This window comes from Symphalangus syndactylus, chromosome 18 (assembly GCF_028878055.3).
Source record: "Symphalangus syndactylus isolate Jambi chromosome 18, NHGRI_mSymSyn1-v2.1_pri, whole genome shotgun sequence".
NCBI classification, from domain to species: domain Eukaryota; kingdom Metazoa; phylum Chordata; class Mammalia; order Primates; family Hylobatidae; genus Symphalangus; species Symphalangus syndactylus.
The window spans coordinates 55,745,838-55,771,575 of NC_072440.2; the positions used below are offsets into that span (position 1 = coordinate 55,745,838).

Here is a 25,738-nt window from a genome sequence, read left to right on the forward strand (position 1 = left end):
CTCAACTAAGCATCATCTTTCAAATCGTATCTTCCACCTAGACATCAAGGCAAAGGTTAAGAAAATAAAATGCAAGTAAACTTCCAATAAGACTTTTCAGAAGACTTCCCTCATGCACAGAGAAAGAGTGAATTCGTCTTCTGTTGTGAGTTTGGACACTGCTCCCAAAATTCCATCTCAGCCTTTTGGGCCCTGCCTTTAATGTGCTATGTTTCAAAGAATGGTTACAAAGGAACACTTTTGCCTGAATGTAAGTAATTTAAATAAAACCCAACTCACCACTCCTCAGTATCTCCTAACAATAAAGTCACTTTACAGCACAGGAGGCTGGGGAGACCGACTACGCAAGGCACTGACGGCATCCCTCTTGGCATCTCAGCAGACCTAAATTATATTGGACGACGAGGCAGCCAACCCTTGCTCCACTCGAGAGCAGGGACTTGCTCAGCTGTGACATGGAGGAAACGCAGCTGGGGCTCCCAATTCCTCTGCTGGGTTTGCTCTTAGAAAGCGCATGCCGTCACCTGCCCTATTCTGTACTACTTAGGATAAGCAGTTTTCCAGGAGATCCTGACAAAGTTTTAGTGAAAATTTCCAAAAACATTAATTTAAATGTAGAGAAAACACCAAGAAAATGTCCAGGAATACTTTCATCCAGGATTTAAAACAAACACAAACTCATAGTTCCAGACTATTTTCCTGGATAACATTCTCCTATTTAATGTAAAAGGCTCTACACCCCAACTCTCAGGCCTGACATACTCAGAATTCTCTCTACCAAGGTCACGAGGAAACATGCTAGAAAAAAGTCAACTTGAGACAAATGTGACAACAGCAAACCCAAGAGCGCGGGTACCCTTGGGTGAGCCACCTACCACACAGCTTCAGCGAGTTTCAAACCAAATCAACAGTCTCCCTTTTAACTCTTTCTCAAATCCCCATAAACCATGCAATCAATCAGCACTGCCTGTTCAATGCTTTTCCAGAGCTACTACTCGAATGAGCAGAGATTTCCTGCCCTCATGAGCTAGGATTCCAGAGCATAGGCCTGAACCCTGGCTGGCTCAGGAGGAGGGGAAGGAAGGCCTGGAGAGACAGCACCCATCCTGGCCCTGGCAGTTCCTTTACCTGTTTCCACTGGGGGGTGGGGGCAGGACGAACCTGCCCAGGCAGGCAGCAGGACGGCTGGCTGGCCCCACGCTCTTGTGTCAGCTGGGACACACAGGCCAAGTGTGGGTGGGGACAGGACATGGAGACAAAACAAAATAAAAATACATTAAGGTGGGAGAAGAACAGAAAGAACTTACAGGGGACAGCCCCACATCTGCGAACTGTGGAGAAGAGGGAGGATTCATTCTTAGAAAGTCACACTTCTTTTTTTTTTTTTTTTGAGACGGAGTCTCGCTCTGTCGCCCAGGCTGGAGTGCAGTGGCGCGATCTCGGCTCACTGCAAGCTCCGCCTCCCGGGTTCACGCCATTCTCCTGCCTCAGCCTCTCCGAGTAGCTGGGACTACAGGCGCCCGCCACCACGCCCGGCTAATTTCTTTGTATTTTTAGTAGAGACGGGGTTTCACCGTGGTCTCGATCTCCTGACCTCGTGATCCGCCTGCCTCGGCCTCCCAAAGTGCTGGGATTACAAGCGTGAGCCACCGCGCCCGGCCAGAAAGTCACACTTCTAAAGCAAAGCTAACAGCCTCCCTGAAACCAAAAGCAAATGCAAAAGAACAGAAAAAGGGAAACAGAAGCTGTAATACGCGTCATCTCTTTTCCAAGCTAAATGTTCTCTGAGTCTAAACCACTCATTCTGATTTGGAAAACTAATATTCCCACCCAAAATGAGGAAAGCAACCTTCTCTTAGAGGCAACCTTCCTCTAATGGACAGCATTCCAGCCTTCCCAAGGCAGGGGCACCTGGGGCTGCCAGAGCCTCCAGACAACCTCAATTGTTTATCAATGAATATCACCACCTTTTCTGTGAGCCACAGCATGAAAAGACTGGCATGCAAAGACTAGATGTGGGAGGTAGTTAATTATGGCCAGACTCCAAGCAAAGCTGCTCCCACCCATCTGGTCCATAGGAAGAATGGCTGATGGGCATGGAAAAGACGGAGAGAAGGGAAATTCAGAGAAGCAGCCCCTGCCCTCCGGCTGCTCTCTCCAGTTATCATGGAGATTTATGAGACACTTTCAGTGTGAATCTCCAAAATTCCAGCCCCGCCTCTTGCAAGAAGTCAGAGTGACTTTTAGACAAGCAAGGGGAGAGACACGCCCTAACCAAGACACCCCAAGCCACAAGCTGCTGCCATGCACTCGCATGCATGGCGTGTGGGAGTGCCGCTTAGCACTCAATGCTCATATTCCTCGGAAAATATCCCGGGAAACAGCTGCAACACACAAAAGAAGCTTTATCATAAGAACGTTTATCCAAAGATGAGAAACAACTCGAACATCCAACAGTAGAGCAACAGCTAAGAGAAGCCTGATGCCCACACATTCCAGAAGGTGCTTGTAACGAGCAGGAACAACATGGGAATGCCTACGGTTAAATTAAAAAAAGGAGAATCGAAAAGTATATGTTAAGAATGATCCCCATCTACAAAAACAAGAATACACTGAAAAAAACACCAGAAAGAAGGGCAGGAAAATATTAACAGAATTACAGGTGGCTTAATTACCTTTACTGTACTTTTCAGCATTTTCTTCAGTAAATGTGTACTTCTCTAGAATTTAAATATGTCTGCACACGTATACAGATGTACAGGTATATGAATACAGATTTTTTTAGATCCCTCTGCTGATTCTTGTCAGTGGACACCTCAGGCCTGAACGCTGAGGACGGAGCAATCCTCAGAGCCTGAAGCAAGCATATACAGGGCTCCCCTTTGCTGCAGTCAGGTAAGGGAAAGCCAGATGCCAGCCTATGAACCCCAGGGTCTGTGACACAGCCCATCTCAATGGACGGAAAAGATCCCCCCTTCTTGTGTGACCTGACCAAATCGGTGTGGGCGAGGCACGGGTTGGGTTTACCTGTCTCCGTATGCCAATGGACTGTGCGGGTGCATTCTCTTCAAATTTGGCCAGCAGCTGGGTCGCCATGTACTTCACTTTGTTCTGGTTTCCAACGGCAACGTCCATCCTCCTGTCTGTCAGAGTGCTCACCAGAGTCGGTCTTTCTCCTCTGTGGCCCCGAGGAGCTTCCTCCTGGTCAATGCCAACCCCAAAGAACCCGGCGCTATGACAGGAGGCTCCCCCCATGCCCCTCCCTCACAGAAGTGCACTCAGGACCTGGCATGGGGGCTGGTGGTCTGGCTCAGCTCTCAAGGTTCCCGTGTCCACACGGAGACAGCAAGCCTGGAGCTACAGCCGTATAAAGAGTACTGGGACCTGTGCTGGTACTGCCACATTCCAGGAAGCCACTGCCCTCGAACACGTGTGATCCAAAGAGACAAGGAGGCCCCGGTGCACATGTGTGCACCCCTGGTGTGCTCTGGAAAATTAAACAAAGGTGGCCGGGTGCGGTGGCTCACGCTTGTAATCCCAGCACTTTGGGAGGCTGAGGCAGGCGGATCACGAGGTCAGGAGATCGAGACCACGGTGAAACCCCGTCTCTACTAAAAATACAAAAAATTAGCTGGGCGTGGTGGCAGGCGCCTGTAGTCCCAGCTACTCGGAGAGGCTGAGGCAGGAGAATGGCATGAACCCAGGAGGCGGAGCTTGCAGTGAGCCGAGATTGCGCCACTGCACTCCAGCCTGGGCAACAGAGCGAGACTCCATCTCAAAAAAAAAGAGAAAATTAAACAAAGGCAAACATCCACAGAAAAAACCAGAGAGGCCAGGCATGGTGGCTCACATCTGTAATGCCAGGACTTTGGGAGGCCAAGATGGGTGGATCGCTTGAGGCCAGGAGTTTGAGACCAGCCTGGACAACATGGTAAAACCCCATCTCTACTAAAAAATTAGAACAATTTGGCCAGGTGTGGTGGCTCATGCCTATAATCCCAGCACTTTGGGAGGCCAAGGTGGGCAGATCACTTGAGGTCAGGAGTTCGAGACCAGCCTGGCCAGCATGGTGAAACTCCGTCTCTACTAAAAATACAAAAATTAGCAGAACATGGTGGTGCACACCTATAATCCCAGCTACTTGGGAAGCTGAGGCATGAGAATCGCTTGAACCCTGGAGGTGGAGGTTGCAGTGAGCCGAGATTGCACTACTGCACACCAGCCTGGGTAACAGAGCCAGACTCTGTCTCAAAAAAAAAAAAAAAAAAAAAAATTACAAAAATTAGCTGGGTGTGGTGGCACATGCCAATAATCCCAGCTACTTGGGAGGCTGAGGCAGGAGAATTGCTTGAACCCAAACCCAGGAAGCGGAGGTTGCAGTGAGCCCAGATCGCACCACTATACTCCAGCCTGGGCAATGGAGCAAGACTCTGTCTCAAAAAAATAAATAAAAAGAAAATAAAAGGAAAGAAAAAGCCCAACAGAAATTCTCATAAAGGATGCATATGAAAAGACCTAGGAATACCAATGTGGAAATGAAGAATTTTAACCAAAAAGGGCTATTCCACATGACCATTCTAGCAATTCCCCAAGTGAATCTCACCTCCTCTGATTGACTGGTCTTTCTCCTCTTCCCAGCACCATCCAAGTCCTTTTCCTTTTTATCCTGTACCAAGGGAGGAGGGAAACTGCATTATTCTAGCCACACATACCTTGACATTAGCTTTGCAGCCAATCAAGAGACTCCTCCACATACCTTGGGAGAACGCTTCCGAGAGATGGTCTGGCCAAGTTTGCTGAGGAAGGAGATAGGGGATCTTGTGCTGGCTATCAGGACTGCTTTCTCCTCGGCATTTAGGTCCAAGGTGTCTGGGAACAGAAACCAGTGATGTTCAAGCACAGCCCTCGAGGGTGCCGCAAAATCTGACCAAAACTACTCTGCGTCGTGGATGGTTCGCAGAGCCTCAGAAGGCTCTAAAGGTTCATCAGCTTCATGACAAGCATGTGGTCTCAGTAGGAAAAGCCACAGAGGAAATGCATACTTGGGTATGGACACTGAGCCTTCTTTTGTTCATCTACATAAACAAAAATGACTCTTCTTCCCAATCTACTTCAGTTACCAAAACCTGCACTTTTGCTTTTCAAAAGTTGGAAGCTGGCTGTGATTGTTAGTTACAGCAGAGTGCTGAAGGCTCGTTTTTGTGATAAAAATTTCAGGACAGAGAGGGAGGGAGAGAGAAAAGCAGAGAGGCGACGAACTCAGGGTTCCTGGTTTTAGTGTAGGCAAATGTCACGCTCTGAGCTGCACACAGATGGGGGTGGCACTGAATGGGTACGTCAGTGTTAGAGCTGTGGCTTTCTGTTGTAAGAACGGCATGGCTAACCAGGAAAAGCCACAGATCCTTACAAGAATATATGGGCTGGAAAGCACTGGAGGGTGGTAACACAAGCTTTTTGGATTTCAATGTTTCATTAGTAACAATAGCAATTTTTAAAACAGTCATTAATTCATAGTAAATCACTAACATTTATTAAGTACTTCCACTGGCCAAACATCCTTCTTGGCACATCACAGTGTAATTATACATATTATCCCCATTTTACACCCATTATCCCATTTTACAAGATAGGTTGATGGAAAGTGAGACACAGGAAAATTAAGTAACTTGCCTAAGGCCAAGTGGAAGCCTGGGATACTGTAAATCCAAGTCAGACCCCACAGCCAACACTCTAGACTCACACTACACTTACTCTAAGGGACAATTAATGACAACAGGAATATTTTTTGTAGCACTACGAGAGCCTGAGGCAGCAGGCTGAGACCCAAGCAAAGAATTTTGGGAAGTGCTAAGAAGTAGGAGTAGAAAGAAGCCAGAGAAGGCACAGTGACAGAAGAAAGAAGGGGGACAAGAGTGGTTCAGGATCACAGACATGGAGGAGACAAGAGAATTCCAAGAAAAGGGACATTGTTCTCCAGCGCTCAACAATGCAGAAAAGCAAGTGCATGAGAGATGGGAACTGAGAAAAGAGTATGAGGTGGGAATCCTCCTCACTGGGGAACAGCTGCGGTAGCGCGGTACGAAGAGAAGCCGGATTACAACCCATTACAAAGTTTGGGCCGTGCAGAAGCAGAGGCCACAAGCACAAACCACTTCTTCAAAAAGGCTGGCTCTGAGAGCACGAGCACTAGAAGGTGGTGGAGTCACGGAAAAAGACTTGGTACAGGAATGATTTCTGCATTTTTATAAATGCAGTGAGAAAGAAATGAGGGGTTGAGAACATACTGCTAGAGAAGGGAGAAATAATGAAGCAAAGCTCCAGAGATTTCCCTGACAGCTAACTGGTAAAAACACAGAGTAACTTTGTGTTTGGTGGCACTGTTGTGGGACAGTCGGGAGGAAGGAAGGAACAGCCAGGCCACAGCACAGCAGCAGGGGGCTGCAGAGCAGCTCCTCCCAGGCCTTACCGCTAGAGGGGAGGGAGTCCTTAAACATCTCGTAGAACTGAGTCAGGTACATCACCATGGACAGCTTATCAGGCTCCCCCACGGAGGCCATTTCTTTGCCTGTCATGATGGGAGAAATGCCCAATTCCTTCTCAGCAATGTCAAAGGCCAGTTGGTTATTCTTCTCCACATTTTGCTCATCCAAAGAATCAAAATCTCTGAGAAACAGGACAAGGAAAAGGTATCAAGATAGGTTGACTGTCCTTAAACAGAAACACAGTATCCTGGAGTCATCGTCTTTTCTCCGTTTTCAGCTAAAATCCAGGGTGCTGCGCATCACTGACATCTGAGAGCAAACCTGTCTTATCTCACCTCTTGTTCTTTTTCTTTTTACTGAGGAAAAGCAAAGCAACCTCAGGAAGTGATTAAAGGTCTACCCACCAAAGAAAAAAAAAAAAGGAAAAAGTCAAAAAACTACTCTCATTTTTCTAGTAACACAAATGTACTACTAAAATGTGAGCTCGAGAATAGGGACTGGCTGGGCATAGTGGTTCACATCTATGATCCCAACACTTTCGAAGGGTGAGGCAGGAGAATTGCTTGAGGCCAGGAGTTCAATTTAAATTAAAAATTTAATTCAAATTAAAAATTAGCTAGGCATAGCGGCATATGCCTACAGTCCAAGCTACTTGGGAGGCTGAGGCAGGAGAATCACTTGAGCCTGCAAGTTCAAGGTTGCAATGAGCTATGACTGTGCCACTGCCCTCTATCCTGGGAAATAGGGCGGGACCTGTCTCTAAAAATAAAAATAAAAAATAATAGGAACTATCTTTAATATATCTTGATCCTTGTGTATGGCCCATCCATATTAAACTAATGTCAAAACATGATACATCTCCTGTTTGGATCAGATTGCTCCTACAGGCTTGGGACTATCACCCACCATGGCCCTTAGACCTGACGAGTTAAGGTACTAAATCAGCTCTGATCAATCTTAGCCTTCTCCTGGAGGGGAAATTCCAAAATCCTCCTCAAAAAATTTTTCCATTGCTAAGTTTCCTATTTAGATTAATGGCCATTTCCTACTGGGTTTAAGCCTCTTGCTTTTCAGAAGACTGATCGCATTCTTCTTTACATGACTTCAGGTTAACCCAGCAGCCCTTATTCTGTGTTAACCTAGGACCCCACAGCATTTTCCATTTTCTCAAACTCTTCCTCACTGTAGGTTCAGCCTCTGAAACTATGACCTCACTGCTGCTGAACAGTGCCGCGCTGTCCCTGTGCTACTTTGCCTTCCTGGAAGATGGCCCCCTAACCTTCTCCAGGCGCCCCTCCACCCCCACCAGCTAGGCTCCGTCAACCACTTCTGCCTGTTCCCTCTGGAACAGAGCTGACTCACCTGCCCATCCTCTGCCACTGATCACAATCTTTCCCATGCTGCTCTTCCTTGCCCCACCCCCTTTCTTTGGCAGGAGTGAATAAGCCCTATTTTTACTTACTTGCTATCAACTTCTGGGTGAGCTAAGTGACAGGAGCACCAGAGGTCACTTACCTCCATCCAAGCACACCAGAAGTCCCCATTTGTAATCCACACTGCACAAGGCTATTTTTACCAGCTCTTGCCTCGTCAGTTTATAACCATCATATAAATAGCAACTATATCTTGTAGGATTCCTTAAGCAATCATTAAACAAAACAAACGGAAATTGGCCCCTTAAGTGGACCTAATGATGAAAAGGGCAGGAAACCAAAATAACGCAACATGCTCTGCTTCTGAATCCTTCTGTTTGGCTTCCGTGGTAACAAATGCCGATGGGGGAACCTGGGTGTGCTGGTCCCCGCAGCTGACCTGGGGTCACCCTAGAGCTCTGATTCTGTAGACAGGTGAGTGGAGAATGGCCAAAGGAGATGTCACTCGGATAGGTGGGTAGGACAACAGAGTATGTCTGTAAAAAACGCAGTCTTTAACATAGAGAAAACACCAATGAACCATCATAAATTGGTCAAGTGTTCATGATGTTTTGCTTTGTTAGTAGTGACACATTTGCCTTGAGCTGGCCAAATGTTCTAGCCAGGTTTCCCTTGTGACCCATAGAATTTGAGAGATAGCTGGCTGAAATGAAGAGTTCAATCGGGGCCAATCAACAGTTTTCCTTTGTGGGAAGCTAACAGGCCCAGGTGGGTGTCAAAACCAGTTTTTGACTTATAAGAGTTGTGATTTTTAAAACTCAGCTATAGGAGCACAAAAAGAAATTGGAAAAAAATAAAAATAAAAATCATTCCTGGGTTGAGCTATATAATACATGACATAGAGAGTTTCAAATATAGTGAAATCAAAATCACTGCCTTCTAGAGAAGTATCTTACTATGTACCTCATTCTAGGAAAAAGGACAAAATGTTACTTGATAGCAGAGTGGTCTGAGATCCTTGGGGAATATAAAAAAAAACACAAAGTTTGATCACAACTTACATCAGGTCAGGGCGGTATCTATGGATAATTGCACAAAGGGCCAAGCCACTTTTCCAGGACATGGTGAGATCTGTCACGTTTACCCCTGCATAGCCATCTGTCTGCCTCTGGCACCAACCCAGCAGTTTGCTTGAACGAGCTACAGACTCTAAAACAACAAAACACATTATTATTGGAGGTGTGGTCACCTGGTAACGCTGACAGAGAATCCTCTTTGCAGGACACATGTCCACTTTCCACTTTGAAAAATTACTGAGGGTAGGGGCAAAACCGTCAACACTAGTTTCCATGCAAAGAAAACAGTGAGGAATAAGGTTATGCAAATGGTATCATGACAGTGAATTCTAAGAAAAGAAACTACTAGTTTATCCAGACTCTAAGGTCAACGTCCACCCCCCCAGCACCCTGAGGGACCACAGCCTGACAGCCACAACCCGCTGTCCCCATGGCACTAAGGTGGAAGAGCGCCACCTACTGTGTGGCCAGCCTGGCTTACAGCAGCTCTGAGTTCCCGGACAGTCGCTGGCACCTGGCTGAGGAAGCCTTCCCCCTCCAAAGTAACACTGGGAAAAGGAGAGGAGAGAAGGCTCCATTCTATAGGGTGGCACGTTCAACCCAAAGCACCCAGGCCCTTGCACTTCCCAGGCACTGCACAACTTGCCAAGAGAAGAAGCTCTGCAGGGCTCTGCTGACAACACTGGGGCCCCAGACCAGACAGTCCCCGAACAGAGCTTGGCACCTTGTACTATGAATTCTCAATCCTGAAAAACTGAATAGGCAAACACATGTGCTGGGATGCTTTTTACAGTTCATTGAAACGTCTTCTAAAAAACAGCCTCTTTAAAAATCCTATTATTAATCACATCAGAAGAGCTCTGATATGGGCCATTCAAGAGAATCTATGAACTATTTATATCCAAGAAAGTCTGTTCCCTTACCGAGGGCAACTGAAGTTTGTACTAAGTCATTTAGTAATTTGTGAACATAAGCTAAAAACCAAGTATCATGAAAATCCTGTTTCATTTAGGTTTTTCACCGTGAAAATGTATTCTGCGATAACACATAAAACCACTTTCTGGTGCCATCTCTTGGCTCAGAAATGAGCTTTTACTCAGATCTGTCTCCTATGTGTATATCCAACCATCCAATATGTAAGAGGCAACTTCAATATTCCATGCTCTAAAATAAAAACAGTGAATAAAGATACACTCTGCTTTCAAAGAGAAGACGCTCCAGTGGAGAAAAATGCAAATGTTTCCAACTGCCTGCTGGTTCTCACATCCACCCTGGCATCCCAATGGCACGTCAAATTCACAATGTCCAAATGACTCAAACCTCTCAACCCTCTCAGCCCTCGCTCTGCCTTGCTTACACTGATGTAGCACCATCTACAAACACCTACCTCTTGCCCCACAAGGCGATCAACTGCCCCTGCCCATTGACTTCACCTCCTTACCATTCTCTCTCACATAACCAACAACGGCAATGACCATCCACCGCAGTCCCGGCACTCATGATCACAATGTGAGGTAGACACTGCTGCCCCCACTTCACAGACAAGGAAACCGAAGTTCAGAGCTATTCAATCACCTCTTCGAGGCCGCACAATTCACCAGCGGCAAAGCTTGGCCTGGGACCCAGTTGCACCTGGCCCAAAGTCTGAGGTCTCCTCCACTGCCTCCTCTGTTCTTCATCCCCAGCATCACGCCCAGATCTAAGCCTCCACCACCTTCAGCCTGACTATGGCGAGGTCTTTCTACCTGGTCTCCCTGCCTCTGGTACTTCCCTCCTCCATCCCCTCTCACGTGTGGCTGACCAGGTGTGCTCATGTCATTCTCTTTCAAAAAAGTCTTCAGGGCCTTCAATACATACAAAATCTGGAGTGGTCCTCACCTGTCACTGAATCCTGGCAATGTTGCAGGACCCAGCCAAAGACTTCTTCCACAAAGTCTTCTCCCAAAACCTTAGCTCTCACACTCTCTCCCTCTCGCCCCTCTGCCCAGCGTCTGTATCTGGTTTCTCTCTGTGCTCTCATAACACCTCAGGCCAAGGTAATTCTGTGTGGTGGAGACCTGTCTTGTGCATTGCAGGATGTTTAGCAGCATCCCTGGCTCCTGCCCACTCGAGGCCAGGAGTACCCACTCCCAATCATGACAATCAAAAATGTCCCCAGACAACTACCAAGTATCCCCTGGAGGGCAAAATCACCCCGGGCTGAGAGCCAGTGGCTCAGAGAGTACTTCAGCCACTGCCTCGGACCGCACCTATGGCTCGGTGAATGAGTACAGACTTCTCTGAAGGGGCTGCCTGCATTTTAAAAAGCCACCACCAGAACTCACCATTGCGAGTCAATTTGGGGGTGGTTCGGGAATTCACCAGGCTCTCCATTTCCAGGTGAATATCTTTTGTTTCGCCAGTATCATATAAATGGCGCACCTGGCAGAAATTTACAAAGTCAAAAAGAAAGAAAATCAAACATCAAGTAACAAATTCCCACCTAAGAGCAGAATGGCTGAAAGGAAAGTCTGGGATAGAAGGCTAGGCAAAGTTCAGACCTAAGTTAGGATGATGACCTTTAAATCCTTTATGAAATAAGGTGGGGTTAGAGAAAAACAAACACATATTAACTGTGGGAATTTGTGCTAGAAATTAGCTACACAGGGCCAGGTGCGGTGGCTCATACCTATAATCCCTATACTTGGGGAGGCCTAGGCCAGCAGATCGCTTAAGGCCAGGAGTTTGAGACCAGTCTGGGAAACACAGGGAGGCCTCGTCTCTACAAAAAATTTAAAAATTAGCTGTAGTCCCAGCTACTTGGGAGGCTGAAGTGGGAGGATCCCTTGAGACCAGGAAGTCAAAGCTTCAGTGAGCTGAGATAGTGTCACCACACCCCAGAGAGCCTGGGCAACAAAGCAAGACTCTGTCTCAAAAAAAAAAAAAAAAAAAAGAAAAAATTAGTTACTTGGCCATGGAGGTCCCTCTAAGAGTCTCGGTTGGACTACTAATAATAATGCCTCTTAACAGAAGGCCTAAAGGTATAAACTTCAAGTAGAAGGTGAACAGAAAATTACACCAGGGGCCGGGCGCGGTGGGCAGATCACGAGGTCAGGAGTTCAAGACCAGCCTGACCAACACAGTGAAACCTCATCTCTACTAAAAATACAAAAATTAGCCAGGCATGGTGGTGGGTGCCTGTAATCCCAGCTACTCGGGAGGCTGAGGCAGGAGAATCGTTTGAACCCAGGAAGTGGACGCTGCAGTGAGCCAAGATCATGCCACCGCACTCCAGCCTGGGTGACAGAGCGAGATTCCATCTCAAAAAAAAAAAAAAAAAAATTACACTAGAACAAATTCTTTCAAGTGAACAATCTCTTTTGTCCTCACAATAATCCTGTGAGTAGTCAGGGATTATTATTCCCATTTTTCAGGTAAAGAAATTGAGGTTCAGACAATGTAAGTCACACATGACTGGCAGCAACAACACAGATGGAAGCTACCTCTCCTCACTAAGGGGCAAGTGCTCTTCCCTACAATAAGAATTTGAATTAGGAGACGTGACATAAAGGCCTGGATTTTTATCACGTTTGATTTTCTCTAAGTAATTTAACAACTCTATGCCTTAGCTCTCAATCTGTTGATGGAAAATAGTATCTACTTCTACCAATTCAGAGAGACATCTACCTGGATGACTAAAAAGTATCCTTGTATGTGTGGTATTAATAGGTGCACGCATCTCAACAGATCAGAATTCTCATCAGTCCTGCAGATGGGCCCAGATGTAAATACTGACAAGAAGGTCTTACCTGGCTTGGCCGGAGGAAGTTGACGTTAATATTGGGATACCGAGTGACGGGGTCGATACTATACTGGCTGAAGTTCTTACTCACATTCTCAGGGGTGGTCTGAGGCAGCAACCTGTAAATACTTTCCCTGCAATAACACAACAATATACTCAGAGTCGGGACCGGCACCATGAACATCTCCCTCTCGTTTCATGATTGTTCTGACAGCCCAGCAAGTCACCTGACATGCCGACAAATCCTCATCTTTGACCAGTCTTCTTGAGTCCTACGTCAGCCCCTGCTCCCCACACCCACTCGCAGTGATCCCACGGGAACTGACCGGGTAAGAGCCGAGGAGAGAGAGCAGGCACAAAACCGTGAGCGCCCACAGATGCTGCCTCTAACTCAAAGGGCCACATTTACTCTTTTATTTTTTCAAGCATCCCAATATTTACTTCAATTTTAAAGAAAATCAACACGAAAAAGAATTATTACTATATTTAGTCAGAATACCTTAAATAAGAGACAAAATAAAATGATATCAACTCCCAATTTCATTTGAGAAATCTTGTCTCTAATTCTTCTGGTCAAGGCATTAGTTCTTTATCAGAAAGCAAATCACAGGATTTCTATTGCATTTGCAAAAATGTGCTTCAAAATATTCCATTTAGGGGTTTGAGAAACATTTATAAGCAGTTTGGCGTTTTCCTCTGAATTCAAAGCTACTTTTAATTTCTTCTCTGTCAGTAAGAAATTTATCTTGGAAAGGAGTAAGAGAAGACTTAGTCCAGGAGACTCATCTTTAGGTTTCTATGATTTTATGAAATCCTATCTTGCCTTTCCTCTTTTCCACATGAAAACATCTTTAATTAAGAAGGCAGAGAGAGAAGAAGGAACTTGCACTCTGCCTGAGAGTAAACCACTCCTTCTTCCCAGTTTTCTCATGAAAGGAACCCCGGGTTACTGCCCATTACCTCTCTGCCAGCACTTCCAAAGGGCTTGTTCCTAGAGACCAACTTCGGACCATCCAGGCAGAGTCCATGGCAGCTAGAAAGCCCCGGGCTATTCCTGTTCCCATTGGCCAGAAAGGCTGTAAATAAGACATAAAACAAATAATTAAAAAATAAAACACCTTTCAAAACGGGAAAAATAAACTAAGGAACAAAGAGTTTGCTGTTGACAGTAGCGTTTGGCAACTGTTTCAGTAACAAACTGCTCTGCTTCGCAGATTGGCAAGGAGCAAGTCAAAAAAGGGGCAGAATTTCCACTCATACTTAATAGGCCTGGGCTCCCAGCGGCCTGTAGCCCTCCCCTACTTCCTGGTGTGACTCCTGCAGGGAGTTTACCTGTGCTGTACAACACTGCAAACGCTCATTCCAAAACCCAGGATGCCCAGATTCACTCCTAATTATTCCTGCCCCTACCACAGAGCACTGCCATGCTTAGCACTCACCTCTAGGAGGCTGTCCCCGACCAGAGCCACTAGTAACTGGTGTCCGTTCTGCTCCCGCACCAAGGCGGCGTTCTCGGAGGCATACATACAAGTGAAGTCAAACATGGCCACATCGGGCTGCCCATAGTGATTGATGGCAAAATCCAGAGACGGCAGCTGCTGCTGGGTAGAGAAGTCTGCCGCCTCCCTGGCATAGCTGAGCAGAGCCTCCTGGTCCACGTTTTCTCGGGAAAGCAGGAGCTCTGTGTCGGCGTAGTCCTATCTCCAGAGAAAGAGGAGGGTAGGGATGGAGAAGCCCTGGCACTCGGCCAGAATCATGTTACACAACCTAGGGCCACAGCTCCTCCTTCCCCCCAAAGTGACTCCACAATCCAAAACCAAAACTTTTATACCATTAAAATGGGCGGGGGGAAAGGCAGCCAGGCACAATGGTCCACACCTGTAATCCCAGCACTTTGGGAGGCTGAGGCGGGCAGATCACTTGAGGACATGACTTCGAGACCAGCCTGGTCAACATGGTGAAATCCCATCTCTACTAAAAATACAAAAATCAGCCAGGCATGGTGGCATGTGCCGGCAACCCCAGCTACTCGGGAAGCTGAGGCAGGAGAATTGCTTGAGCCCAGGAAGCGGAGGTTGCAGTGAGCCGAGATAGCACCACTGCACTCCAGCCTAGGTAACAGAGTGAGACTCCATCTCAAAAAAAAAAAAAAGAGGGGCTTGGGGGTGGATTAGTCCCGAGAGAACATAGACCTTGCTGCCTAAACACACAGTCATGGCTTTTCCATTTGCTTGGAACAATTACTACTTCTTTGATCTTATCCAATCTGCCTCAGGGTTGTTCTGAGTATCACATACATGACAGTACTTTGTGAACTGAAAGGGCATTTCATTATCTTCTAGGTAGTAAATGGCTTTTGTCAAATGGGACCACATGAAACACTCAGCCTCGCATAACTCATGACACCCAAAGGAAGAACCCAAAAAATCTTGAGTGCCAAAAAGACATGGAGGTGGGAGCAATGGTGTCCAGGAGGCTGGGAAGGAATATGTTGAAAATGGAGCAGAGGTTTTCAAAATAGTAAGACTCGAAAGCCTCCATAGAAACCCACAAAGAAGAACAAAGGACTGAAAAATTCCTTTTCTGTTTTGGAGGTTTCTGGCACACTGAGCCAAGTCTTTATTCTCTGAAAGTGGGGCCTACAGTTTCTAAGTGGCCGTGATGGTCCTTTCAGCCACCACTACAAGATGTTAAAGCCAAAACACAAACACTCAGGTTGGTCCTAGAAAGACTGTTTGCTCAACACTAAGTAGCCACATGGGTTTACTATTTAACAGCATACACCGAAGGCATGGCCCCTGCCCTCTAAAAAAAAAAAAAAAAAAAAAAACATGAAGGCAAAGTAAACCAGGTCTCTTGGCATTCTAGACTGCTCCTATCGAATTTTGACCGACAACCACAGTTCTGGCTGCGTGGCAGATTTAAATCTTCACCTCGTCCCAAGGCGTACGAACTGCTTCACTGGCTATTTCTTACTGACAGCAATGTAAACCTGATGTAGTCCCAGATAACTAGCAAGGCAATTTTAGAAAGCATCTAACCAGATACGTCTTGCTTATGCTTTTGGGAGAGTGGGCTGTATAAACAGCTTTGTCCTGGTTCTCCCTGAAAGCACACAGGATGGCTGTGCTGAGAAACACACGCAAGGTTCCTGGGTAGAAAGAGGGGGCTCTCGAGGCCGGGAGCGGTGGCTCACGCTTGTAATCCCAGCACTTTGGGAGGCCGAGGCGGGCGGATCACGAGGTCAGGAGATCAAGACCATGATGAAACCCCGTCTCTACTAAAAATACAAAAAATTAGCTGGGCGTGGTGGCGGGCGCCTGTAGTCCCAGCTACTCGGAGAGGCTGAGGCAGGAGAATGGCGTGAACCTGGGAGGCGGAGCTTGCAGTGAGCCGAGATTGCACCACTGCACTCCAGCCTGGGCGACAGAGCGAGACTCTGTCTCAAAAAAAAAAATAAATAAAAGAAAGAGGGGGCTCTCTGCCACCGGCACATGCTCGTCAGCTCACTCCCCTCTCTGCTGTCAGATAAGGTAGTACTGTAGCTCAGACTAAAGTGACTGCATTCACATCACCCTGCAAAGACAAAGGACTCCCTGAAATTCAGCTGTGAGTCTCTTATGGGAACTGCACAGGCCTGAATCAGCACAACTGGTGTCTCTGCTTCGGTTTTTCTCATCGCATGGGGACAGTGATTCTCACGTTGAGACCAATGAGACCAGGCAAGACTTAAAAAACTCTCCTTCAGGGACCATCCACGTGGTGGTCTGCTGACTTCATATTTCAGGCCATCATCTCAGGGCACACCATACAGTCACCTAGAAACAGGCTGAGCTGGACCTGGCTAGGATGGAGCTCGGACCTGTTCTGTGGTCATGAAGAGGCCTAAGTGTAGCCTGATCCTGTCAGTGCTGCCTGGACCTCTGAAAACTGTATCTGCAGTGACACCAGAATCCTCATCAGGCTCCCATAAACACCAATTATTGCTTCTTGGTCAAACTCCTTTCCCTCTATCACTCGCCCTCCCAAAAGATAACTCTTCAACCAACCAATCATCAGTCAGATATGGAATTCACAATAACCACAAACCAAATCACCTAAAATTAAACTGAGTATTTATGCATGAAATGCTGTCTGAAACCTGCTTTGCAAGAACCCAGTGGTGAAGAGGGAGTGCACTGAAATATTACTGACAGAACACTGGCCATGTGCTGAGAACTGTGAAAGCTGGACGGTGGGTACGCGAGGGTTCATTACACTATTCTCCCCCCATTTTTATTTACATTTGAAATTAGCCATAGTAAGAGTTGTTCACGCTAAACTGGAAAACATCAGGGGTTACCAGAAGATGCATTCAGTGCTCATTTTAATTCCCTTGCAGGAAAAACCCATCAGACAATTCTTTCTCTCGGTGATATTAACCACTTCAATAAGAAAGAGTTTTGAAGGAAATCCATGGCTCACATGTAGTATCACTCCTTTGTCCAGCAAACTCTGCTTTTTGGCTGTCATAACGAAATAGTGTGTGTCATCTTTGTAGTAAACGATGTTCTCCAAGTCAATACCTGGGGCCAGAAGACAAACGTGTGCGTGTGAGTTTGCTGAGATGAAGGTGCATCAGGGCAGCCTGAAAGGTTACACACAGGCCTACAGAGACAACGGCCTGAGACTCCAGGCAGGGAAAGGTGTCTAAGCCCAGATTCTCACGTCCTGCATCATCAGTTCATGGAAATACAGGGAGCTTTGTTTCTCTGTATTCACTCAACACCCCAAACAATCCTAAAAACAATGACTGATAGTAAACAGAACTGGAGGTACGGGAATAAAAACAAAACAAGCAAAAAAAAAAAAAAAAGAGGCTAACCTCTAAAGAGGGCTTGGATTAGTTATGGGGTTAAGCCTCTCGGGACAGTCATCAAGGAAGCTGGAGGAATCTCCTAGATTCTTAAGAACAGGATAGACAACTTGACGCCTGGAAGCAGAGAGTGAACTACTAACTTTTTAATTAATCTAAAAAATAGATGTGATGGAAAGAAATCAAGTTCTAGAAAACAAGAGAATGAAGGCACATTTAGCAAAATATGTAAGTTGATCTATTCAAAACCTATCATACCACAATCTCACCGCTATCTGACACATGGTTTGCCTTCAAGCCTGAGCTGGAACTCAGGAAGAAGACTACATACTTAAAAGGCCTAAAGTCAGCTTCCCAAGCAAACCAGGGAGCCACCGGCCAGCAGCTACACCAAGCAGCATGACTCAGCATCACAGCACAGGGCAGGCATTGGGAAGAACTAGCGGAGGCAGAACAAACGCTTTAAAACAAATAAACAAACAAACAAATAAAACCTCAGGCTGGGTGTGGTGGCTCACGCTTGTAATCCCAGCACTTTGGGAGGCTGAGGCAGGTGGAGCCCAGGAGTTTGGGAGCAGCCTGGGCAACATGGCGAAACTCCGTCTCTACAAATAATATGAAAAATTAGCCGGGTGTGGTGGCGCTTGCCTGTAGTCCCAGCTACTCAGGAGGCTGAGATGGGAGGATCACTCGAGCCCAGGAGTTCGAGGCTGCAGGGAGCCGAGATCACACCACTGAACTCCAGCCCGGGCAACAGAGCGAGACCCTGTCTCAAACAAAAAACAAAACCCAGAGCGGCCCAGTCACTATGAGGAGGTTAAGAATACGAGAGGAGGAGACAAGTTCTGCAGGAAGCATTGCGCTAGGAAGAAGGAACAGGAGTGAAAAGAGCAGGAGGGGCGGACAGTGCAGGAGGGACACCGACGGCCACTCAACCCACCAATCCCCCAAGAAAAAGCCACCAGGGACTATTTAAGTTTCTATCCTAGGGCTCCGAGACATCAACACCAACCTGTGGCTTCCCTCAGTTCCTGGAAAAATTTTTGGTTGAATATAAAAGCCACACCACTGATCTCTTCCACTTTAGCCTCTGCTGTTGTATTTCGGTTGATAAAATTTGCTGTGATGGCGATGGCCAGTTTGCCACGGAATTCTTTCCGACGAAACCCTGGAGGGAAATAAATTTTCAGAGGTGATGATCATTGGCTAGAGAAGGAAGATCACTTCAAATGAAAGTGGGGGTGCTGATAAAGACATCAGGGAAAAGTCGGGGATGAGAACTGATGGGAAAGTTAGGGCAGCTCTTCTGCAGATGAAAATAAGGCATTTACCTACCCAAGAATATGAAAATTCAGGAAAGAAGTCAAAGTCTCCATTAACAAACAATTTGAAATCTGACTGGCCAGAATATCACTCAGTACTAGGGATTCCTCTTTAAAAAAGGGATGCGTAGGGGGAGCACCTGCTTATTAATATGTAGATTAAGTCCTACAGGTGCCAGTCACTCAAGGTACGGCTGGTCTCCTAGTGCCCCAGCAAGAGTGCCCTGTAAGCAGCAGCCTGGGGCAGGTGAGGTGGTTCACGCCTGTAATCCCAACACCTTGGGAGGCCAAGGCGAGCAGAGTGCTTGAGCCAAGGAGTTTGAGACCAGCCTATGGAACATGGCGAAAACCCAATCTCTACAAAAAATACAAAAATTAGCTGGGTATGGTGGCACACGCCTGTAGTCCCGGCTACTCAGGAGGCTGAGATGGGAGGGTCGCTTGAGACCAGGGAGATTGAGGCTGCAGTGAGCGTGATCATGATACTGTGCTCCAGCCTGGGCAAAAGAACGAGACCCTGTCTCAAAAATAAAATAATTAAATATAATAAAAGCAGCAGCCCGAGTGCCAGCTGGCTAGCGGACGGCGGTGCCTGCCATTCCATCAGGGCAGGAAGCACACATTCATGCTCTCAAAAGGGTGGACGCTGGTCACACGCAGTCTCACCCCAGGGGTAGGATAGCATCAGCTTTCCCTCTGCTATAAGCCAGGCAGAGGAGCACAGACCAATACCTTCCAAGGTGTTCCTCCGACCATCCCCACCGATGATCACTTCAAATTCATACTCTGACACAGGATGAGTCTTGGGGTGCACCAGTGCCCGCCAGCCTATCCCTGTGGACCAAAACCAAATAAATGGGGGTCACCACCCAGACCACATTCACAGCCAGGACCATCTCTAGATACCCAGTCATGTGAACTGCACAAAACCCTGGGCCAAAAACACTATGTGTAGAAGCAGTGGAGACAGAGGCCGGGCACAGTGGCTCATGCCTCTAATCCCAGCACTGTGGGAGGCAGAGGCTGGCAGACTACTTGAGGCCAGGAGTTCGAGACCACCCTGGCCAGCATGGTGAAACCCTGTCTCTACTAAAAATACTAAAATTAGCCAGGCATGGTGGCACATGCCTGTAGTCCCAGCTACTCTGGAGACCTAGGCAGGAGAACTGCTCAGAGGTCACAGTGAGCCAAGATTGAGCTACTGCACTCCAGGCTGGGCGACAGAGTGAGACTCTCGTCTAACAAAGAAAAAGCAGTGGGGACAAACCGCAGAAGGAAAGAAGCCTTGCAGAGGGCTCACGAGGCCCTTCCCACCACAGGTGCGCCTGCGACATCTAAGGCTGCATCCAGGCCAAGTCCCCAAAGGCACAGGCTTTGGCTAGCTCTGGAAGCAGCCCTCAGGGGCCTTTGGTTTGCTCCCTCAATCTCATCTTCCTCACCCATCAACACCCTCTCACGCCTTCTTCACTACTCCAGTATAACTTACGTTCATTCTCTTGGTCCTCAGGAGGCTGTATAAGTCCTTGGAATTCCACGTTGACGTGGATTTCAATGCCTAGGATCAAGGCTACTTTCAAAAGTATTAGTTGGAGCTGACGGATACCTGGGAGAATACAGAGATGACGTTGCTGGGAACACATGGAGAAGGGGGTACCCATCTGTGTCGCGGCTCAGGCTCCCACCCCGCCACCCACGCCCCCTTCAGATTCCCAAAGCCTGCTGTAGCAGGAGACCTTCCAAAGCCACGCTCTGTAACTTCTTCCTTTCTTAAAGGCAAATAGAACCCAGTGGAAGAGCTGTTCTACAGCAACGCACAGGACACTCCCATCTCTATGAGTGTTTTAAACACTCAAAAGCTCGGAGACAACATGGGACTGTGGCCTACAGGAGATCCCTTTCCATCTTCCCAATTTGGGGCTGCCATATTGGCGGCATCTCCAATCCTGCTAGGAGGCAGATGTGCACCCACAGGGTGCAGCCCACGGTCAGATGCAGAGCTGCTGCATGACCTCCCCGCCCACAGGCGTCTCTCAGCCCATTCCCTGGTTGATCATCATACATTCTTATAAGGCAAGGAAGGGAAATCGCAATCCAACCAGATCCTCCTACCATTCCCCCTCCCACTCCTGGTCTATAGCTGTGGAAACTGAGGCCAGAATGACTGACAATCTTGCTTATTTTCACAGTGAGACTGATCGATTTATTCGACGTCCATGAGCACCTGCAGGCACCAGGCATGGCAGCGACTTAAGGTGCAGAGATAAAGATCTAGGCCCTGGTAGAAGACCCTCTCAACCCTAAGATGAATCTTGCCACAAATAAGGCAGACAAATCCACTGAGTTAATGACCCTTGGTCCTCTCTTAAGACCAAACTTAACTGGAGCCTGTGACTAATATGCCAGGAGCAATGCAAATCCTCCTCACGTCATGTTGGTTGTTCTCCCCAGTTTACCACAGCCACCACCCTTCTGAGTCCCACTCCCAAAGACTTGTTAAACTCTGTGCTAGCACAGTATTTTCGCAGAGAACTGTGGGTCCCAAGATGCTTTACAAACTATAGCCAGCAGATGGGCAGAGCGCTTCCTCTGCCAGTGGAATGTGGTCACTGCCAGCCAGCGTCTGATAAATTGGCACAGCTGCTGCAAACAGCAAAAGGTTCCATGACTGACTGTGTTTACAGGACACATCTGGAGAAGCTCAGAACAAAGGCTCCTTGATAAAGCTTTTCTGAGAGCATTAATGATAATCAATAAAAAGCTTTCCGTTTCATAACGCACACTGTCTGTTCTGAATTGCTTTTCTGGCCACTTACAGTCAAACACCGCTGATTGCATTAACTTGTATTCATACCCTGTAGGATCTCAGAAAAGCAAAGGCCCGGGCTGAGCTTAGAGGTGACAAAAGTACAGCAAGAGCTTGCAGAGCGCACGAGAACCACCTAACCAGAGGAATGCCGTTATCCCTTGCCATTAACGGCCAGGCCAGGGCTCTGCTCCTTCTGCAAGTGTGGCTTCCCCCAGGACTGTGTCCCCACAGCACTTTGTTCTTACATTAGTAGAGAATGTATCAGGTCACAGCACAGACAGCTGCATGCCTGTGTACTTCTGCCACTGCAAGAAGGACCACCAGAGGGTCTGGGCCCAAACTGGTCATCGTTTCCCCAGTGCCTGGCACCAGTGCCCATCCCACAAACTGCAAGAGCTCAGTAGGAGTCCAAGACCTAACAAAAATCCCCAAGCCAAACCCCACATTTCATAGGTTATTGATACACTCACATTTAAGAGTCCTAAATTATAGAACCACCGCATAGCAGGTGTTTTTACTTCAAGATGAGTGCACTTACTATAAGAAAGACAGTAATGAGATTAGAAGAAATTGGGTGGCATATGAATTCCTCAGCTAATCTGCCTGTCTCTTTCTACTGAACAAGTGTGCAAGGGGTAGGGTGGAATCTTACAGGAAAGCTAGTTTTACTTACTGATATGGTCGATGGCTCCAGCACAGAACTTGCCATAGAACTTCTTGGCACCCAGACCTCGTAGATCATGTATGGTGAATGGCCAGAGATGCAGGACGTTGTTGCGGGAGAAGGCATCTCGTTTCTCAATAACAACCACCTTGGCCCCCAGTAAGGATAAGTCGATGGCTGTACGGAGACCACAGGGGCCAGCCCCAATGATGAGACACTGAAAAACACAGCTGCTTTCAGGGCAGGCGGCACTTCCAATAAACAATTCTCAAGAAGTCTCATGATTGTATGATCATCACTCCCTAAAGCCCCGAAAGAGGGCTATTTTCCCCACTGCCAAGAAACCTTCAGACCTACGTGGGTCACAGCAGAGCACCTGCCATGGCTTAAGAGAAGAGCTAGTGATCACCACGAATGGAGAAGACAGAACCATCAGTGCTAGACACAAGATGGGCACCTGTTCACCTTGGACAGCCTGGAAGGCCCTTGATCTGCAGCATATTTAAGTGGCCATCATCTCAACAAACGACATGAAAATCAAACACAATCTTACATCAACAGGAGAGGACCATTTCAAAGGTTTCTAGGTCAGGCGGATTTCTGTCCAAAGAGATACAGAGCACTACATACACACTCCAGGCAATCTCAAGCCTCCTGGAATGAGTCTACCACACACGATTCCCGGAAAGGAATTTTCAAGAGCCAAAGTTTTGTGTGCTGAAAAGAGTTCCAAAATCCCCATTTCTAGACTGAAGGTCCAGGAACATGATCTCGAAAATCCACACTCCAGAGAAGTACTGAGCAGGAGACTGGACGCATATCTTAAGTAGTTTGCTCTGTGTGTGCGGAAGGAAAACGTGCAATGCTTTTGGCTTTGTTTTTGTTTTGTTCTTAGTAGAGTCCAGTACTCACTCATGAAAGTCATGCCTTTACAGTTCTTGAATTTTGCTGATGAATATCTACCCAAATGCAAATCCACTGGGGGTGGGGCTCTAGGTGTCCCCTATTGTACAAATTAAAGCTCGTGAAAGAACATAATGTAGCCATGAAGTCATCTGCAAATTTGTGTCCCTGCTAGCTTGTTCCAAACTTCTCACATCAGGTGTTCTTCTAAGGAGCGAAGCAGGAAATGTACCTCTCCATATCCGCTTCCTCGCACCTACCCCGACAAAGGCAAGTGCATAACTCAGGTCTTTGCCTGGGCCTACCTGCTTCATGGAAACCCTATTTCTCCACATGGTGAAGAAAGCAACAGAAATACTTTGGTCCACAAAGTCCTTGCTTATGAATCAAAACAGACCTTTGGAACATGGATGGGAAGAGGTTGGAAGCTTGTGGCAAATCCCAAGTTTGCAAATAGTATACCTTACCAGCTACTGAGTATGGAACTTTGGAAAGAGGACATGCCAAGAACCCCAAAGCTGTGTTCAGACAGGATACCAGCAGGGCTTGGCTACGTCCCTGCTAAGTGACCTGCATCCTCTGAACCACGTGAGGTTCAAAAGAGAGCTTCAGCAAAATAAAAAGTTCCCATGTCACTTGACTTTGGTTGTTCTTAAATACTTGAAACTTTGAATGTTCAATATGTGAATACATGAAATATGCTTAAAACAGGGTCTGGGTCATGCGAGTCAAACAAAAAGAGGTAAGACATCCACAAAATTTCAACAGGGTTGAAGCTTGATTTCCTATGCTAGGTTGTGGCTAGACTTTGCCTGGTTCTCACTCAGCCTACCTCTAACTCAATCCTCCTCTTTGGCACCTGGATACGGTCGATGGCTCCGGCACAGAACTTGCCATAGAATTTCTTGGCACCCAGACCTCGTAGATCATGTATGATGAACGGCCAGAGATGCAAGACGTTGCGGGAGAAGGCATCTCGTCAGTGACCCCAGGGCCCCACAGGAGCAAAGCTTACCTTGGTGTTAGTGCACGCTTTTCCCTTTTTGTAGTCTTTGTGACTGCCCCGTTTGTCCAACTTTGCCCAGAGGGCTTTGGCTTTCCAGTAGTTAAGCTTGGACTTGAGCTTGTGATAGAAGGAGCGGTAGTCCTTTGGCTTCAGTTCCAGGTGGTCACAGAGCTCCTGGAAGGCCTTGAGGGTTCCCTTGCAGGTGGTGGCCTGGACAAACCGGTCAAAGAGGACATGAGCTGGGTTCATGGTCTCATGCTTCCTCTCCTCCATGCTGCCGCACTCTCAGCACTCCCCAGAGGGGGAGGTAGGATGGCTGTGGGTCCACCTGACACTGTCACGTTAATCTGACAAAAAGAAAGAAAAAGATGGTCAGCATTTCTGTCTACAAACATTCTCCAGGAGACATACTCCTCTTCAAGCAGAGTTCTCAAGTGTCGCAGTCATCCATCCACAAGTGTGGACTGCACACCTGCAAAACTCCAGGCACTACGAGACACTGGGGCTGGAAAGGTGAGCAGGATGGTTCCTGCTCTCGAGGATCTGACAGTCTAGGAGACGAGGCAGACACAGACACAGAATGTCTCAATGGACCGTACCAAGTGCCACTAGAGAGGGAGACACAAGGGGATCTCGGAAACAGAGAAAGAGGATCTAAGTCACTACTGGTGGTGGGGCGGGGGTCCCCACTGAAGGCGAGCCTCTGAGAGGTGACAGCTGAAGTCTCTCAGCATAAATGTTAGCCAGGCAGGGAAGAGGTGTAGGACATGGGAAAGTGACACAGGCAGGCCTGAGTGACTCGTACAGATCAAAGAGGCAAGGATAACTCCCAGGTTTCCAGCTTAGGCCCCGGATTAAACGGAGACATCAGGCCAATGGATTAAAAATAGAAGCACTCCTTGGTGCCAGTGGAGCGGCGAGCCCCTTCCTCACCTGCACATGTGAGCTCCAAGTGGAGGTGCTCACCGGGCAGTTGGTATGAATGTGAAGTTCAGGGAGTGGCTGGGGATGCAGATCCAGATTTGGGAGTCGCTGGCACACGGGCAGTAGCTAAGCCTACAAAAGCAGGAAGATCACGAAAGGAGAGTGCACAGGGCAGAAGAGCCGCAGGCTCTGGAAGAGATCCAGGAGGCCCCACCTTCAAGAGGCTGGGAGAGAAAGATGAGCCCTCTTAAAAGATGAGGAACAGTAGGGAGAAGTCTGAAGAGAACCAACCAGCAGCGTCACAGAAGTCTAAGGAGCAGAAAGTTCCGGAGTGTCAAAGTTGGCAGGGATTAAAAGAACTGAAGAAGTCCTGCCATTGTGTAAGGTAAAGGGTCGGGAGACTTCAGAGTCATTCCATTTTCACCCCGAATCGAACTGAACAGCAGTAAATGACGATATCTATGCCTCCCACCTATGGAAATGTCCACACACCTACATCCAGTGAGTCTGCTGGACAGAGGCTGGGAGGTGGGAGATGGCACCGCG

General features: G+C 47.5%; 1 protein-coding gene across 15 annotated transcripts in view; it reads right to left on the minus strand.

Moving 5' to 3' along the window:
- MICAL3 (microtubule associated monooxygenase, calponin and LIM domain containing 3) overlaps positions 1-25,738 on the minus strand; it is a 237,686-nt gene that overhangs the window by 95,262 nt on the left and 116,686 nt on the right. For 14 of the 15 annotated variants that reach the window (XM_055253677.2, XM_055253686.2, XM_055253676.2 and 11 more), the window contains exons 2-16: positions 24,278-24,615; positions 22,369-22,576; positions 20,376-20,492; positions 19,622-19,723; positions 18,580-18,735; positions 17,177-17,277; positions 14,152-14,409; positions 13,673-13,788; positions 12,720-12,846; positions 11,256-11,352; positions 8,917-9,064; positions 6,467-6,663; positions 4,757-4,869; positions 4,604-4,666; positions 3,028-3,201 (exon numbers count right to left, since the gene is read on the minus strand). In XM_055253677.2, coding sequence (XP_055109652.1) covers positions 3,028-3,201; positions 4,604-4,666; positions 4,757-4,869; positions 6,467-6,663; positions 8,917-9,064; positions 11,256-11,352; positions 12,720-12,846; positions 13,673-13,788; positions 14,152-14,409; positions 17,177-17,277; positions 18,580-18,735; positions 19,622-19,723; positions 20,376-20,492; positions 22,369-22,576; positions 24,278-24,541 — 2,241 coding nt within the window. In that variant the 5' untranslated portion in view covers positions 24,542-24,615. Of the gene's footprint in view, positions 1-1,128; positions 1,213-3,027; positions 3,202-4,603; positions 4,667-4,756; positions 4,870-6,466; positions 6,664-8,916; positions 9,065-11,255; positions 11,353-12,719; positions 12,847-13,672; positions 13,789-14,151; positions 14,410-17,176; positions 17,278-18,579; positions 18,736-19,621; positions 19,724-20,375; positions 20,493-22,368; positions 22,577-24,277; positions 24,616-25,738 lie in introns of all 15 variants that reach the window. The other variant, XM_055253682.2, reaches the window with a different exon arrangement.